We start from the raw sequence: 16224 nt of genomic DNA on the forward strand, positions 1-16224 counted from the left end.
AGAACACTTCAGGGGACACTTAACCAACTGCAGTGCTCCCACTGCAACAGTATCTTAACTGTCCTCCTAGCTCCAATTCCTGTCATTTCTTCAGTCACACTGGACACTGTTACCAAATGATTTTCCAGTAGTACATCTTGGGTACATTGTACCCCTCTGTGTCTATTCAAAAACCGGCAACCGAAAATAACTAAAATAAAAAAGGTCTGTACAGAAACATTATCTGCAGAAAATTACTACTAAGTATATAATAAACTCAAAGAATTAAGAAATATCAAGACTCCTGCAAAAATGGACAGAGATCTTGAAAACAACTTGTCTCTTACAATGAATCAGTAAGTGAAAACTACAGAAAAAGGTCCCACTTCACTAGTTAACAACAAAAATATTATAAGGAAAAGGAGTGCTCAACATATTTTGCACCTCTTAAATTAGCGAAAATGATTATAATTATAGGTTACCCAGTGCTGATAGCTAACCTAAGGGAGGGAACAATCAATCCTAAAAGAAAAGTCCAAAAGACAGGAGATACTATATGCACACCAATGATAATTCTAACACAATACCAAAAAACCAGAAACACAAAAGGTCAAGCAATAGAAAAATGAAGTTGAAGGTGAAACAGTTTGATGGAGTATCTTCAGACATTAAAATTATAACAGGGACTGTGTGGTTGCACTGAATGCTTACTACAAGTTAAAGGACAAAAAAAAGGCTAATCTAATAATAAAGAAAACATATGCATATGGACAAGGAAAAAGTAAATTTAAAAAGTCTGATGTTAGAGTGGGATTAAAAATGATTTTTTTGCTTTAGTTCCATTTTGATTTGTAAAATTTGAGAATAAAACAAAAATAATTTTCCTTTCCTGCTCAATCTCAGCTTTCAAGGCCCTCTCAAGGTTCCCAAACCTTTACAGAGGATAAGCACCCCACATAATTCTGATGCGCGTTAACTGTAGAAATGTTGACAAGCTGGCCTCACACAATTTTTCCAATGTATTATTTAGTCACTCATCCTCTCCAAACTGGTTTACTCACTACCCCAAACATAACCTTTTTTATGTAACTGAATTCTTGATCACAACTTTCCATCCACTTAGGAAGTCCAAGATCTTCCCTCTTCTGATTTTATATATTGTATTTTACTAATCTTGAAAGGTCTTCAGTGATCACTAAGTAAATTTCTTTTTGTTCTGCATTATTAAACAATTTGGCTTGGGGCGCCTGGGTGGTTCAGTCGGTTAAGTGTCTGACTCGTAGTTCAGTTCAGGTCATGATCTCAGGGTTATGAGATAGAGCCCTATGTTGGGCTCTGTGCTGAGTATGGAGCCTGCTTGCCTGCTTAAGATTTCCTCCCTCTCCCTCTGCCGCTCCCTCTAAAAAAAACCCCAAACACCAAAACCACAATTTGGCTTTTAAAAAACAATTAGATTTGATTGTATACTGAACTTTATCAAATCTACTATTCTCATAAGTCCTGATTTAAATCTTTAAAAACTTATCTAAATTGATCGAATCTTTTGAAATAACTATATTAACTTTCCATGTTTTATTAGGTTTTCTTTTATTAATAAATAGTAAGCTCCATGAGCATAGATCCTTGCCATGTAGAAACATCACCAGATACCTATATCAGCTTGAATTCAAATCCTAAAATATGATGTCACTCCAGTTCAAATTATATGTGGAAAACCCCCAGTCACCGATGCCTCCATGTGGCCATAAAAATCAGCAGTGACTCCTAATTGGGCAAAAAGACTACACAGGGATTGCAAAGATTGCTTGGTTAACAAATAAGCAAATTATGTAACTTTCCAAAAAATAACGAAACCATTGGAAAGCAGGTACATTCAACATAGCAATCTGTTATACTTCTCAACACAGACATTTACAGAAACTGTAAGGTGGAACAAATTCTATCATTTTTCAAGATACATATATATGTGACATACATATATAAAATAGCAACAGCCAATCTTAATTACTAAATAAAAAGTAAGTAAAACTGCATCCAGAAACAGAATTTTCTTTCTTTTTTTTTTTTTTTTAAAGATTTTATTTATTTATTTGACAGAGAGAGATCACAAGTAGACAGAGAGGCAGGCAGCGAGAGAGAGAGGGAAGCAGGCTCGCTGCCGAGCAGAGAGCCCGATCCCAGGACCCTGAGATCATGACCTGAGCCGAAGGCAGCGGCTTAATCCACTGAGCCACCCAGGCGCCCCAGAAACAGAATTTTCAACAGCAGATCCAGGTTTGTTTGTTTTTTTAAAAGATTTTATTTTCTTGACAAAAATCACAAGTAGGCAGAGAGAGGAAAAAGCAGGCTCCCAGCTGAGCAGAGAGCCTGACTTGGGGATCAATCCCAGGACCCTGGGATCACGACCCAAGCCGAAGGAAGAGATGCTCAACCCACTGAGGCACCCAGGTGCCCTGATCCAGGTCTTCTAAAACTGAAACATGTTCCCTCATTTTCCCACAAAATGAGGCTTATTCTAAAAAACAAAGACTTGCTTAGTTTCGAGTATGCCACAGTCCTCAGAACATAGACTAATTTATAATCTCCTTAAAAAAAACAAAGAAACAAAAACTTTTAAATAAATATTGATGAGATCCCTGTATGTCAACTATTTTAACGTGGGCTCAAAAAAAAAATCAGGAAAACGTTCAGTGTTCCATGATTAAAAATCCGGAAATGGGAACATGGATAAACAAATTGATAGGAATGTTCTAATTTTGAGATTTCAGTGTAAAATACTACCTTAAAAAGCTAATTACAGAGCTTCATTTGAAGCCTTGACCAAATAAATCATTCTGCTTTCAAAATAGCTTTTTCATCATTGAAACACCATTAAAAATTGTGGTGATTTCGATTTTGTAGGGAACATTATTAGTTTGGGCTCACTGAAATACAAAAAACAAATCTGTCATAATGAAATTTTTTTCATTAATACCTAAGAGATGATCTAGTGACTGTTCAGTTAATATTCATCTACAGTCACCCTCCATTAATATACCATAAAATCCTTAAGAATTCTCAATGGGCTCTAAATCTGTATTACATTAGCAATTATAAATCAATTCAGTATTAAGAAAATTTTGAGGGCTAAGATAGCATCATCTGTGGAACATAAAAAGTAATGTTCTACTACTACTTCTAGTAGTAGAAAAGTACTACTGTTAAAACATTAAGATGGTTTACAAAAGCACCAAGAGAATGCACACAAAGATGGAAAACTTTAAGGATGACTACGAGGAAACATAAAATAAACTCACTAACTATACCATAAAAACAGTATTTGTTTTTAGTATCCTCTAATGTCACTTCTGTGTAGCAAAATATTCCACTGTACAAATGTCTAACTGGAGTGAAAAATACATTATATTTAAGAAATCACTTATAAGGGCCAATAAAAATTCTCATAATTATTTTATTGTATGTGTGACTTAAACATTATAATTCTGCTTGAATAAAGAGACCCAGGGGAAGAAATTGAAAAATAACGCTGAAGAAATAAAACAGAAAGAAAAGAAAAAGGACAACAAAAAATATAAGCAGTAAGAACAAAGCTTTCTGATGGAAACTATACAAAGACGAAAGACTTAACTGTATAATCCTTTTGGCCTTATGTTTCCACTTTTAGGAATTTATTCCAAATAATCAAAGATATACAGTAAGATCTAGATGCCTAGATATTTTAGCAACAGACAACAATTCTCAGGCACAATCTTTTGTAAAACATGCACAAGGACAACCATACATTGTTATTATAGAAAAACTAAGGTATCAGATCATATAAAGTATGGTACATCTATTCTATAGAACACTATGCAACCATGAAAAATGCTTTATGGACAAAGTGTTTCCCATGTGCCAAGTATCTTCCATAAAGAAAAAAACACAAGGGATAAAATGAGTACAGTACCAGACTAACCTTTATTTTATAAAACAAAGCTGAAGAAAAAGAGAAACCCCTCTGTATTATACAGAACTACAGTTTAAACTGTAATTAACTTTTGGTGGAAAGAATACAAGAGATTTTTGTTCTCTTTTTTGGGCTTTTTAGTAATTTCCCAATGCCCACTGACACGCATTATTTGTATCAGATAGTAAGTTTTAAACTGGTTAGTGGAAAAATAGGTGATTACCCCCTGGACAGTTCAGCAGTACTTACTGTTTTATTAAGAAAAAATAAATCACTTCTTTTCAACTTTTATTGACATATCTTGTCTACATGCCAATTTTTTTAATTAAGAAGAAAAAAAATCATGGAAATATTAATATTATCTGTGATAAAAATGTTAAATATTTAAAAATTCAGAAATAGGAAATACATAGATAAAATTCATAAATATGTACTAAATTTGAGATTTTATTCTACAAGATCACATCCGGAAGCTAATTATACAGATTCATCTGAACCCCTGGTCAAACCAAGTTTCTTTTAACCATGGTTCTTCCGTTTTTGCTATTTATGGCTCTACTGGTACACAGCACTGGTCCATAAAAACTTTTCCACACAGTCTACCCAATTTTAAAGATTTTTACAGAAATTATAACTTACCTCAGTAATACTTAGGATATTTCACTGAAGGTCTTGTTTTCTTCAGACCAACTGCCAAAAAACCGCCAATAAATTATTAAATCACACAATCGTTTCTAGTCTAGAGACCTAACAATATGGGTCAATTTGAGCAACAGGGCTCAAGAGAGAGACAGAGAGAGAGAATAATTTTAAGCAAGTATCCAGACCAGTGTGCCAAAAATACCTCATTCCACTCTCAAGTAATTTTTAGAAAAATCACTGCTGTGAATGAAAATTTTAGTTGGACAGTTTCTCTTTTTGAGTAAATTTACTCAACGTAGATTTTCAACGATATTTCACATTTTAAAAATTTCATTATTTAAAACGACTTGCCAATTCAAATTTCACTTCCACCATTTCAAATGTGTTTTAACAGAACACAAAGATTCTGCTAAAAGCACAAAATCAATGGCTGCCCTGAGCAAAGTTCCCATAGGGGAGGTCTTCTTATTTAAAGTGTTCTCAGTCCCTACAAAACCACTACCATTTCCTTTCAGAGCAGCATCAGCCTCGTGCTGAATGGCACAGGACGCCTATCTAAAGTTAGAGAAGCAGAGCCTGGGCTAGGTATCCACACCCCGCAGATTCCTGCAGTTTCCCCAACGCTTAATCGTGTGAGGAGCACGCGGAAATCTCTCTCCCCACGCTGATGGGTGTAAGCAACTTGGCCTTCCTCGCGTTTACTGAGGAGGCGCCCACAGCAGGTGGCACTCGGCTGGAAGATATAACAAGCTCCTGAAACGCACTTCCAAAGGGAGGAAGAACTGATCGGAAAGGAGACTCCAGAAAATCTCTGGAGAGGCATGCAAAGGACCCGGTCGGAGAAAGAAATCTGCACATCTCCTCCGCCCCTTTCTCTCTCGCGGCGGGAGAGAAAGCCTCGCCCCCTTTCAACCGGCCCGCCTACCCGCTCTCCACCCCGCCGTAGGGAGACCTTACTTTGCCATGGCCGCCGCGCGGCCTGTCCACTTCCGGTGCCGGTACCTCTAAAGCTGCGCCATCCCCCAGTCCCTCGGACATCCACAGCTTCCAACCGACCTTTTTGACACGTCCCCGACTCCTCCGACCTTCACTAGGTGCTGTCCTGGAATGAACGGCGGATAGGTGCCGCACTAAAATGAAGCTACAGGATAACGCCCCGGTTCTCCTCTCTCCAGAAACATAAAAAGCGATAGACTTGCGACCACCACCGCTCAGACAAAATGGCGCCGAGAAGCCGGTTTAGCGCAGGCGCCTTGGAAAGACCCTGCCCCGCCCCCGTCCAAATCTTGGCCGCAGCTCCGGGTTCGGTTTCCATGGGACACTTCGCCGCCAATCCTCGTGCCGAATTGCTCTTCCTGACCCCTCAATTTACCAATCAGTGCTCGGTCAAGCACATCCGGAGTCGTATCAACCAATCACTTTTCAGGACCTGCTTACTCAATACCCGATTCTCCAGTAACGTTAGCCTTCGGAAACAGCCAATCATAAGTGGAAGATGTCCTACCTGCTGTTTTTCGCACCAATCCGTGAAGTTTCACAGCTACATCCAATGAGGACGGCAGGTAGCGAGCTCCAATCCGAAGCTCTTCGGCGTCATGAGCAGCCAATAGGAGTTCGTGTAGAAGCGAGTCTGCTCAACAGCTTGTTATTTGGTGGATTGTGGCAGTAAATCGGGCGAGTGGGGAACCGGGCGCAGGAACTGCCGCCACGGCCGGGAGTGGTGCTGCCCGGACGGGGGCCCACGGGGGTCAGTGGGGCGGAAGACTCGGGAGCTGACAGCGCGCACTTCACCCGCAGTTGGTAGGTGGGGAGAAGGGAAGTGGGGGATACTGAGTGGACGAAGCGGCAGTAGCAGCTCGTGCTGCTGCCCGGGGTCCCGGTGCAGTTGGAAGCTTCGGAGGTGGGGAGGGGGTGCTGGGCAAGCGGTGCGGCGAGCGCAGGCGAAGGGGCAAGTCGTGGAGCAGCGGCAGCAACTGCAGGAACCGCCGCCGCAGCCACCTCCTCGGCGGCTTCCCCGGGAAAATGGCTGTGGGGCTGGCCGCGCCGCTAAGTTTGCTTCCGCGCGGTGAGGAGCGGGCTGCTTGGGGGAGCCGGTCCCCAACTCGGCGGCGCGTCCTCCCCTGTGGAGTCCGTGGCAGGACCCGAAGGGCCGGGGGCAGGTACCTCTCTGGGCTGTACAAAAAGTTGAGGCGGGCGCGGGGAGGAGGCGGCGGCTGCCGCTGTGCGGCTCCCCTCCCCTCCCACACCCTCTCCGGGCCACCTCCCCTCCTCCTCTCCGCCCCCCCTCAGCCCCCTCCCTCGCGCGGGTCTCCCCTCACTCTCGCGCCTCCGGGCTGAAGGCCGCGGCCCCTGCCCCATCGGTGAAGAAGCGCTTCTCCTTTCTGACATGGTGCAGAGCGGAGGAAGGAGAGCAATGGCGCCGTGACACTCCGCTGCCGCCACCGCGGGCCCGGGGCGGGCCGAGGGGGCCGAGCGGCGGAGGCGGGGCGCGGGCCGAAGTCGAGGTATCTGGGGGGGCGGCTGAGCCAAAGCTTGGCGACCCTGCCTGGGGGGGGACCTGGGGAAGCCCAAACGGCGCCCTGCCCTTTTCCAGAGCGCTCGGTCCTGGGGCGCCGAGTTGGGCATTTCGGGTCAAAGTGGCGAGCGAGGCGGGGGCGCGGTGGGCCGCTGGCTAACTCCGGGGAGGAACGAGCTGCCCTTTGGCGCCCGAGGGGTTCTCGCTGTTTCCTCAGCTCCTGCGTCCTGGCTGCCCTCCGGGGGATCTTATCCTTCGCGGGTGAGGGTTCTGCCCCTCCCCGCTGGCGTTTGTTTACTTTCTTTCCTTGGGTCGCTCCCCTCTGTTGACTGATTCTGTGCCTGTCTTTCCCTTCCCCGTGGTTCTAGCGACGGAGAAGATAGCTCGTTGAGCTGGAACCCCACAGATCACCAGTAAAAATGAAGGTGAGTGGAGTCAGCGCTGCTCTGAACCTCGTGCCCTGGACACTGCTTGTCGTGAGGCTAGTGCTGTGGAATGTCATTTTTTTTTTCCTACTCAAAATTGATTCCTCTACTAAGCAGCGCTTTCTGAAAATGAGGACGTGTTGAAAGGGTGAGAAATGATCATTGTGTCTAATGCAGTCAGTCCGGCTCCTCTCTGAAGCAGTTAGCACTTTGGAAAGCCTGGTGCAGCCTTTCCATTGTTGTCCATTGGGCTAGTATTTTTAAACACTTCCTGTGTTGGCAGCAACCTTTGCAGAAGTAAAGCTTTTGTCCTGTTTTGGTTCTTTGGGGGATTTTTTGAAATTTTTTTTTTTTTTCCACAGTGCCAGTATGATTTTCTAAGGAAGGAATATGTGCATTGTGTAAAGGAAAGGTCATTTCTTCTATGAATAATTCTGTAGCTAAAATATTTGAAGGTGAACTGAAACTAATGTTGTTTTAGTTCAGTCATTATAGTAAACATTTTAAAACCAAGATACATTCTTCTGAAGATAGCTAATAGTGCACACATCGTATGTGATATTTAAAGGGAAAGGAAGTTATAGCATTACGTAGTACAGTGGCCTTTAATATTTCGAGTCAGATATTTATTTGCCAAAGTGTTCCTCTTCAATTTGCATTATTTGTAAATGCACTAATTTTAAAAGGTACTTGATTCCTTATTCATTTACTGTTTCATTGTATTAAACTCTGCAATATTGCATTTCCCCAAACTTCATCTTCTTGTCTTTTGGAAATGACACATTACCTTCTTTAATCTTATTTGGGAAAACTTACTGGAAAAGGAAAAATCATTTCTGCTTGCAAGTGTTATTTCTGCAGTGTACACTGTTACCTTTGTGCTTGGCAATATTGAATCGAGACTATATGAATACATTTAGTTTTTGAAAAGAAATACTTAAAGTGACATAATAATCATTCTGTTACTGCAAGATTAAAATGAATGGTAGAATGAAATATCCCACATTTTTCAATGTATCATTCTGATCATGGCCATTTGGTAAAAGTAGAAGATTTTTAGTAAAGCTTATTTTTTTAACATACCAGGAAGATTAGGGTGATAAACTAGGTATAGCCCCAAGTTTTGAGCCATTAGTTCATATATCTGCATTTATCAGCTGAATTTAGACTTGGATTTTTTTTTTAATGTAGATTTTAGCCAATGATTCCCCCAAGAAATGCTCTCCTTATGGAAAGGATTGGCTTCATTTCTTATCTATGTGGTTATACCGTTACCAAAAAGATACTGCTTTAATGTAGCTGTGTTAATAAACATTTAACTACATATTATTAGCATTAATCTTAATAGCAGTATTTCTAATTTGAAAACAAAACTTTCAGGCCATAATTAAATAATTTAAAGTTTTATGAGGCACTTGGTATGAATATACCTTTTCTGGTTTGGGAGGCTTTTTTTAAAACTTTTTTAAAAAAGATTTTATTTATTTATTTGAAAGAGAGAGAATGAGAGAGAGAACATGAGAGTGGGAAGGGTCAGAGGGAGAAGCAGACTCCCTTGACAAGCAGGGAGCCCGACGCAGGACTTGATCCTGGGACTCCAGCATCATGACCTGAGCCGAAGGCAGTCGCCCAACCGATTGAGCCACCCAGGCACCCGTTTTTTGGTATTTTGTACTTTATTATTATTTTTTAAGTAAGTTCTGTACCCACCATGGGGTGTGAACTCACCACCCAGAAATCGAGAGTCACATGCTCCACTGACTGAGCCAGCCAGGTGCCCTTGTTTTTTGTTTTCTTTTTAAATATGTTCATTTCTTAAATAAATTGTAGAATTGTTGAAACATTTTGTATCTGGACGAAAAACATGATCATATGACCTTACTGAAACTTCTCAGTTAAAACTTAAAATGTTTTGTTGTCAGGACATAGTTTATAGTAGTAAAGGAATGTAATTGCTTGCTTTAGGGGTATTTTTCAAATTATTAATTATTTAAATTATTAATAATTATTTTTCAAATTATTAATATTATAGTAAACAATACTATTAATGTTCTTACTACTTTAAATATAGAACCTTTTAATGAAAGAGGCTTGAGGTTGGAGTAGGGGAGAATAGTAGTGACATTCACATTTTATGTTCTTCCATCAGGCGGCGGATGAGCCTGCCTATCTGACAGTGGGAACTGATGTCAGTGCCAAGTACCGAGGTGCCTTCTGTGAGGCAAAAATTAAGACTGTGAAAAGGCTGGTAAAAGTTAAGGTAATTTTTTTTTTTTTAAATTTAAATGCAACCTGTATTGAAGAGAATTCGGGATGGGGACACTGCAAATCAGCATTTTATGTGAAAGGCCTATTGTATACAAAACTATAGGAAAAGCACATTAAAAATTACGAAATAAGGAACTCAGAATGAGAAGTTATTCCAAAATGCTTCTCTGAAAATACCATGTTTATGAGACTTATATTTGGCTCTCTGCTGTTGTGGCATGTTTACTTAGGCTATGATCTGTTTTCTTCTCTTTCATAATGTTCAGGTAGAGACGATGTCAAGTGATTAGGAAAAATAATGTAATTGAAATTGTTTTTAAGACATTGTTAAAAATGATTTAAGAATTTTTTATTTTCAAGATGCTTTTATGAGCAGAAAAAAGTCACCACATTATTCTGGTGCAATATTTGGAAATACAGAAAAGTGCCAAAGGATTAATACCCATAGCTTACCTCTCAGAAACTACTATTATCATTTTTGTGTTTCTGTCCAGTAGTATTCCTATATAAATGCTTTTAATAATCTTACTTAAATTACAAGTGTAATCCATGTTTATTATAAACATTTTTAACATTACAGAGCTGTATAATAAAGTTCATGAATGTCCTCTTCGATACTACTCCAGAGAGATTTGATATGGCCTATCAAATACTGTGCAGTGCCTACCGTAACAGTATTATTGTTGTTGTTGTTGTTGGATCATGTTGTACTTTCAGTTTTGCAGTTTGCTTTTCACTTCCACATCTAATCTTTTCCTATAAGAATTAAGCACCATAGAAGGAGGACATGTTAGACTTGTTCTGCCCTCAACACTAGAGTAGTGCTTGATACATAATAGGGCACTATACATAGTAGGGCACTCAAAATATGTTGAATGAGTAAATGACCTGGAACAGTTATTCTGAGTGTGGCCTTGGACCAGCAGCATCATCCTTATCTGGGAACTTGCTGGAAGTGCAAATGCTCAGACCCAGACCCCAGACCTACTGAGTCAGAAACTCTGTGACCAAGGTCCAGTGATTGTATTTTAAGAAGTCCTTCAAGTGTTTCTGCTGCATGTTGAGTTTGAGAACCATTGAACTAGAAGAATATGATCTGTGTGGCAGATAAATAGATTTATCTGTGATTATTATGAGATTTCTTTTTAAATTTTGATCTGATGAAATTTTTCTTCTGGAATTGTTACAATATCATTTGACGTTTGTTTCTTCGTTTCATTTGGCCTTTTTTACTGTGTCAGCTATATGGGATTTGATTACTAAATATTTACTTGGATTTCGTTGAGAATTTAAACTTTCTGTTAATATTGTGGTTCTTGATATATTTATGTAAAATCGGTACAGTGATTGGGGAGGACTTGTTATACATTATAGGGAATTTCAGTTTTCATATTTTGAGTACTTGGTCTGTGTGCATGATTATTACACTGCATGTTTGGGAGGATTTATAGTAAAAAAAGAGCTCTTAGTTGTCACTGAACTACCTATCATGATTATTTAAGTTTACTTTATAAACGACCAATGGTGTTCTGGTTTTAATTTACCTTGAATGTGGGCAATAAAAGTTTGATACTGTTTTTTATATACTTTGTGACAGAACCTTTTATAACTTGATAAAAAAGAAGGCAGTTTTAAACTTTTACAATAATCACTACAAATTATAAATCTTACATAGTTCATTAATTCAGCAAACATTTATGAAGTGCCTGTAATATGCACTGACATTTGCTAACTGCTGAGGATATAATGGTGAAGGAGGATTCTAGCCCTCAAGGAGCTCACAGTTAATGAGAGAAACAATAAACACAAATATAAGACAATGTAAGAAGTAAGTAAAACAGAAGTAAGCCCAGGATGGTAAGAACATGTAGATTAAAGACTGCATACTTCATAAACATGTTGTTTTAAAAGTAGTATGCAAATTATTGTGCAAAAAATGTTTTCCAGGTACTCCTGAAACAGGATAATACTACACAATTGGTGCAAGATGACCAAGTAAAGGGTCCTTTAAGAGTACGTATGTTCAGCAGTTTAAAGTTTGTAATGATAAATCACAAATACATATGGTCAGTTACTGAATTTTACTTTCATAGTTTTAAAATTTATAAGAATGTTAATAAGAAAAGAAAAATACAAATGAAGTGTTAATAGAGATAGTATAGGGGCGCCTGGGTGGCTCAGTGGGTTAAAGCCTCTGCCTTTGGCTCAGGTCGTGATCCCAGAGTCCTGGGATCGAGTTCCACATCAGGCTCTCTGCTCAGCAAGAAGCGTCCTTCCTCCTCTCTCTCTCTCTGCCTGCCTCTCTGCCTACTTGTGATCTCTGTCTGTCAAATAAATAAAATCTTAAAAAAAAATTTTTTTTTTTAAATAGAGTTAGTATAAATTATGTTACACTGGCTGTATCCTTAGTTTAGGAAGATAAATCATCTTACAGAGGGTAATTTAGTATACATAGACATGAGTTTTTAGCCACCTTTTGTTTTGAACTCTTGGATTGAATATCTTAGCATTGTCGTCAGAGATATTTAGCCTGCTAAATAATACACTAGTATCATAAATTTGAATCTTTTTTTGTTCTAACGTATCAAGTAAAGTATATTTACTTCATAATTCAATTTAGTGGATACGTATATTGTGTTTTCCATCGATTTCTGGCCATTTGTTGATATAACAAATTTTTGTTATGTCAGAGTACCACTTCGGTTAATATCTCATATCTCTGATATATCTGATATGGAAGCTGAAAGAAGGTCAACTGATCCATCCCTCTTTCTCCAGGTGAACCTTTATCTAAAAGGTCCCTTAAAGACGAATGCTGAATCCAATATTCAGTATTTCTGTGAAAGAAAATTGAAGCTACTTTTGTTATCTTACAGTTTTCTGGTTCTTGCATTCCACAATTTCCTTGAAGGCAATGTGATGTAGTATAAAAGTTCTGAAGTAAGACTTAAGAGACTGGGTTCTTGTCATCTCATCTGAGCCACAGTATTCAATGTGTAAAATAAGGGTAATAATAACCTTACATGGTCAAAGCATTTTGAGGTTCAAATTGCATGATAAATACATGAGCACTATAAATGATAAAGATCTAAGTCAGTGTGAACTAGAATTATCATAGGTATTTTTTTCTTTTTAACCCAGGTCATATAGTTGGTGGGAATGATTTGGTTTATTTAAATTTGATAATAAAATTTTGATACTGGGTTTTAGGTTGGAGCTATTGTTGAAACAAGGACATCTGATGGATCCTTTCAGGAGGCTATTATCAGCAAGTTGACAGATGCTAGTTGGTACACTGTGGGTAAGTAGTTAATTTAACACGTAGAATTTAATTTGGGATTGCATATACCTGTATTTTGTAAATACACTGAATTATGTTGAGAAATATGTATTTTTTGTCAGTTTACTTGATATAGTTGTTAAAATTTTAATGACACCTGCTGGCAACAAAGATAATTACCTCTTTGGTCACTTGGTACTCTTTCATCCAAGAATGTACTTCTTTTTTAGGCTACCTAGATTATTTCTTTTTTTTTTTTTCTTTTTTTTTTGTTTTGTTTTGTTTTAATTTATTTATTTTTTCAGTGTAACAGTATTCATTGTTTTTGCACAACACCCAGTGCTCCATGCAATACGTGCCCTCCCTATTACCCACCACCTGTTCCCCCAACCTCCCTCCCCCAACCCTTCAAAACCCTCAGGTTGTTTTTCAGAGTCCATAGTCTCTTATGGTTCGCCTCCCCTTCCAATTTTTTTTTTTTTAATAAACATATAATGTATTTTTATCCCCAGGGGTACAGGTCTGTGAATCGCCAGGTTTACACACTTCACAGCACCCACGATAGCAAATACCCTCCCCAATGTCCATAACACCCTCCCCCTCTCCCAACCCCACCTCCCCCCAGCAACCCCCAGTTTGTTTTGTAGATTATTTCTTTTTAAGAAAGTTAAGTTATATGGTTATTTTCTTCCATTAGAAAGTTGATACAAGTTAGTATTAAACTAATCAGACTTTTTTACTTTTCCTGTAATTACAGTCAAGATTGTACAGTTGCAGTCTTTTATTGTATTGCTGCCTGTTTTAAATAAGGGTACTACAGATGTTACCACGGAATTTAAAGCCTAAAAAAATTCTAATCAGAGTAGATTCAAGTCTAGATGATCATAGATTAATTTTTGATTTTTTGATCCAGTCAGGTCTCCGTACACCTTTCAGGAAAGATACATGTGCTACTAATGAGAATGCATACTTAACATTCCATGCATAAGCTTATACTGGCTATAAAAAACTTTATTGCCGTGAGTAGCAACAAGTGTCTTAATACATGTAAACTAAAACCTAAATGTAGTAGTTACATAGTTGCTGTCATTATGTTGATAAAAATAACAATGATTAACATTTCCAAATCTCTTCTCAGTACATTGAAACTACACAGTCCTGTGGATAATAATCCAGTCCTTTGTTTTACACTGAACATCTATACCATTGTTTGGTTTTTACATTTATGTCCTGGTATAAGTGATGTAATTATGGTGTGGTTTCCTTAAAGAAGGAAAATAAGTGATCCTATAGGTTTACTTTTAGTTTACTTGAATTGTTGCTTTGGGTAAAAGTCATTCATCTTCAGGTGATGCTCAAAGCTGTGAAGTACATGCTTTGGTTAAAAATTGTTCTTCCTAGATCTTAACTCTGCAGTTTTTATTAGCAGTAACAATTTGTTTTATGTAACTACTATTTCCTAACCATTTTTGTTCTTCTTGAACCTCCTGGAAATTGATGTTGGTTCACAACAGTGCTGGTATTCTGAACTACTTATTTTTAGGTAGCTTAATTGTGGCTGTTGATAGTTGTTAGAGATTTAAAACCAAGTTTAATCTTAACTCTTAGAGATCAAGTAAATACAATTTTACTGTATTAAACCAGTGGTAAAAATTACAGGTATTCATGTATGCAAAATTATGCAAGATTATATGATGTGTATTCAAATACTAATATTGCATCCTATTTGGTACTTAATATCGAGGCTTCATTGACAGTAGTTGTGAAGTTTTACTGATATAATGCTTATGCTTCTGCAGAAGTGATACTTTTCAGGTTTTCACATTTTGGGCTTCTGCACTCCAGAATAACAGATCTTTATCCTCTTATGAATGGCATTTTAGCATTTCTAAAAGCTAGTTGCTAGTGAGCATTCTCTGTGGTGATTTTCTATGATGGGTAATTACAGAAGAAATTGTATAATTCTTGTTCTGAAAGAGCTTAGAATCTTAATTGCATGTAATTCGTGTATCAAGCATTTGTGTACGTAAGAATCACTTGGTGCTTGTTTTAAAAAATGAGGATTTGAGGACTTCAGATCTCTTCAATTTACTAGGTCCTGGGATGGCAACCCAAGAATCTTTCTTTTTCTAATTACATTGGGTGAACTTAATGCAGGTAGTACGCATTTAGTTACAGTCAATACTTGGAGAAACAGACACTTATTCAGGAGAAAAATTCAAAATATTTAAGTGTTTTTGCATCTGCATAATGACAGCAAGTGACCTAAAAAATTTAAGATGTTAAAAAGCATTGTTCACTTAAGTATGTTTAATAAAACACCCTGCCATAAAGAATATTTAGGTCCTGAAGGATGTAGCCCATATAAAGAATGATTAAGAGCATAATGAGCCTAAAAGATGGCAAAATAAAATGTGTCCTCTCTCACAGATCCTGAGTGTTCTATATTTTTCTTTAATTGAGTGACTACTACCTTGTGGGTTTAATTCCTTTTTTCTGAAATTTTTCTTGTTTTCTACTTCCTGGTGAGGTATTATCTAAGTAGAATCAGAAAGTTACACAAAGTATTATGATTTCCGTATCATTTTTTAATTTGAAGTGACCTCAAAATTTGACTATTAGAAGCAAAAGAAAAGAGGATACCATGCTACCAGTTTGGATCAAATAAGAGTTGTGATCATTGGTGATCAAAAATTATCTGATGAGTCTGATAATAACTTACATACTTAGGTATTTTTTCTTTGATAGTTGAATAGCCAGGTTTTAATTGGCTAATATAACCTAATTTTTAAAAAAACCTAATAACACCTTTCCCTCTAATATTGAATAATAAATAGCTCCAGCTTATGGATTTTTTTTTGTTTCTTTGAGCCTCAGAAATAGTTCCTCTTCCTATCATAAAACAGTGTTTCCTAGCATAATTTATTCACTTGGCAGTTCTTCTCTTTGCCTGAAAGATAAGATATGTGTAATGTATGGAAATGTGTTACCTGTCTAGTCATTCAAAAGGTATCAAAATTAGGATTTGGAATTTGTATCTTCACTTGAATGTTGCCATGAACTCTTGGTAAATACAGTTGTCAATAGGACATTCTAAAACTATTCTTCTTTTGCCTTTTTGGAATGTAAAAATAACACAGTGTACTTGAAAAATAGGAAAATGTAAAGG

General features: G+C 38.0%; 1 protein-coding gene and 1 long non-coding RNA gene across 7 annotated transcripts in view; one reads left to right on the top strand and one right to left on the bottom strand.

Moving 5' to 3' along the window:
- Positions 1-5802, bottom strand: part of LOC123943479 — a 31900-nt gene extending 26098 nt beyond the window's left edge. For 3 of the 4 annotated variants that reach the window (XR_006818646.1, XR_006818648.1, XR_006818649.1), the window contains exons 1-2: positions 5624-5802; positions 4565-4615 (exon numbers count right to left, since the gene is read on the bottom strand). This is a non-coding gene — a long non-coding RNA (uncharacterized LOC123943479). Of the gene's footprint in view, positions 1-4564; positions 4616-5524 lie in introns of all 4 variants that reach the window. The other variant, XR_006818647.1, reaches the window with a different exon arrangement.
- A 428-nt stretch (positions 5803-6230) lies between these two features.
- ARID4A (AT-rich interaction domain 4A) overlaps positions 6231-16224 on the top strand; it is a 67012-nt gene continuing 57018 nt past the window's right edge. For 2 of the 3 annotated variants that reach the window (XM_046007290.1, XM_046007292.1), the window contains exons 1-5: positions 6231-6367; positions 7451-7507; positions 9657-9767; positions 11723-11788; positions 12986-13076. In XM_046007290.1, coding sequence (XP_045863246.1) covers positions 7502-7507; positions 9657-9767; positions 11723-11788; positions 12986-13076 — 274 coding nt within the window. In that variant the 5' untranslated portion in view covers positions 6231-6367; positions 7451-7501. Of the gene's footprint in view, positions 6368-7209; positions 7344-7450; positions 7508-9656; positions 9768-11722; positions 11789-12985; positions 13077-16224 lie in introns of those variants that run through there. The other variant, XM_046007291.1, reaches the window with a different exon arrangement.

The sequence above is a fragment of the Meles meles genome, chromosome 6, assembly GCF_922984935.1.
Source record: "Meles meles chromosome 6, mMelMel3.1 paternal haplotype, whole genome shotgun sequence".
NCBI classification, from domain to species: Eukaryota; Metazoa; Chordata; class Mammalia; order Carnivora; family Mustelidae; genus Meles; species Meles meles.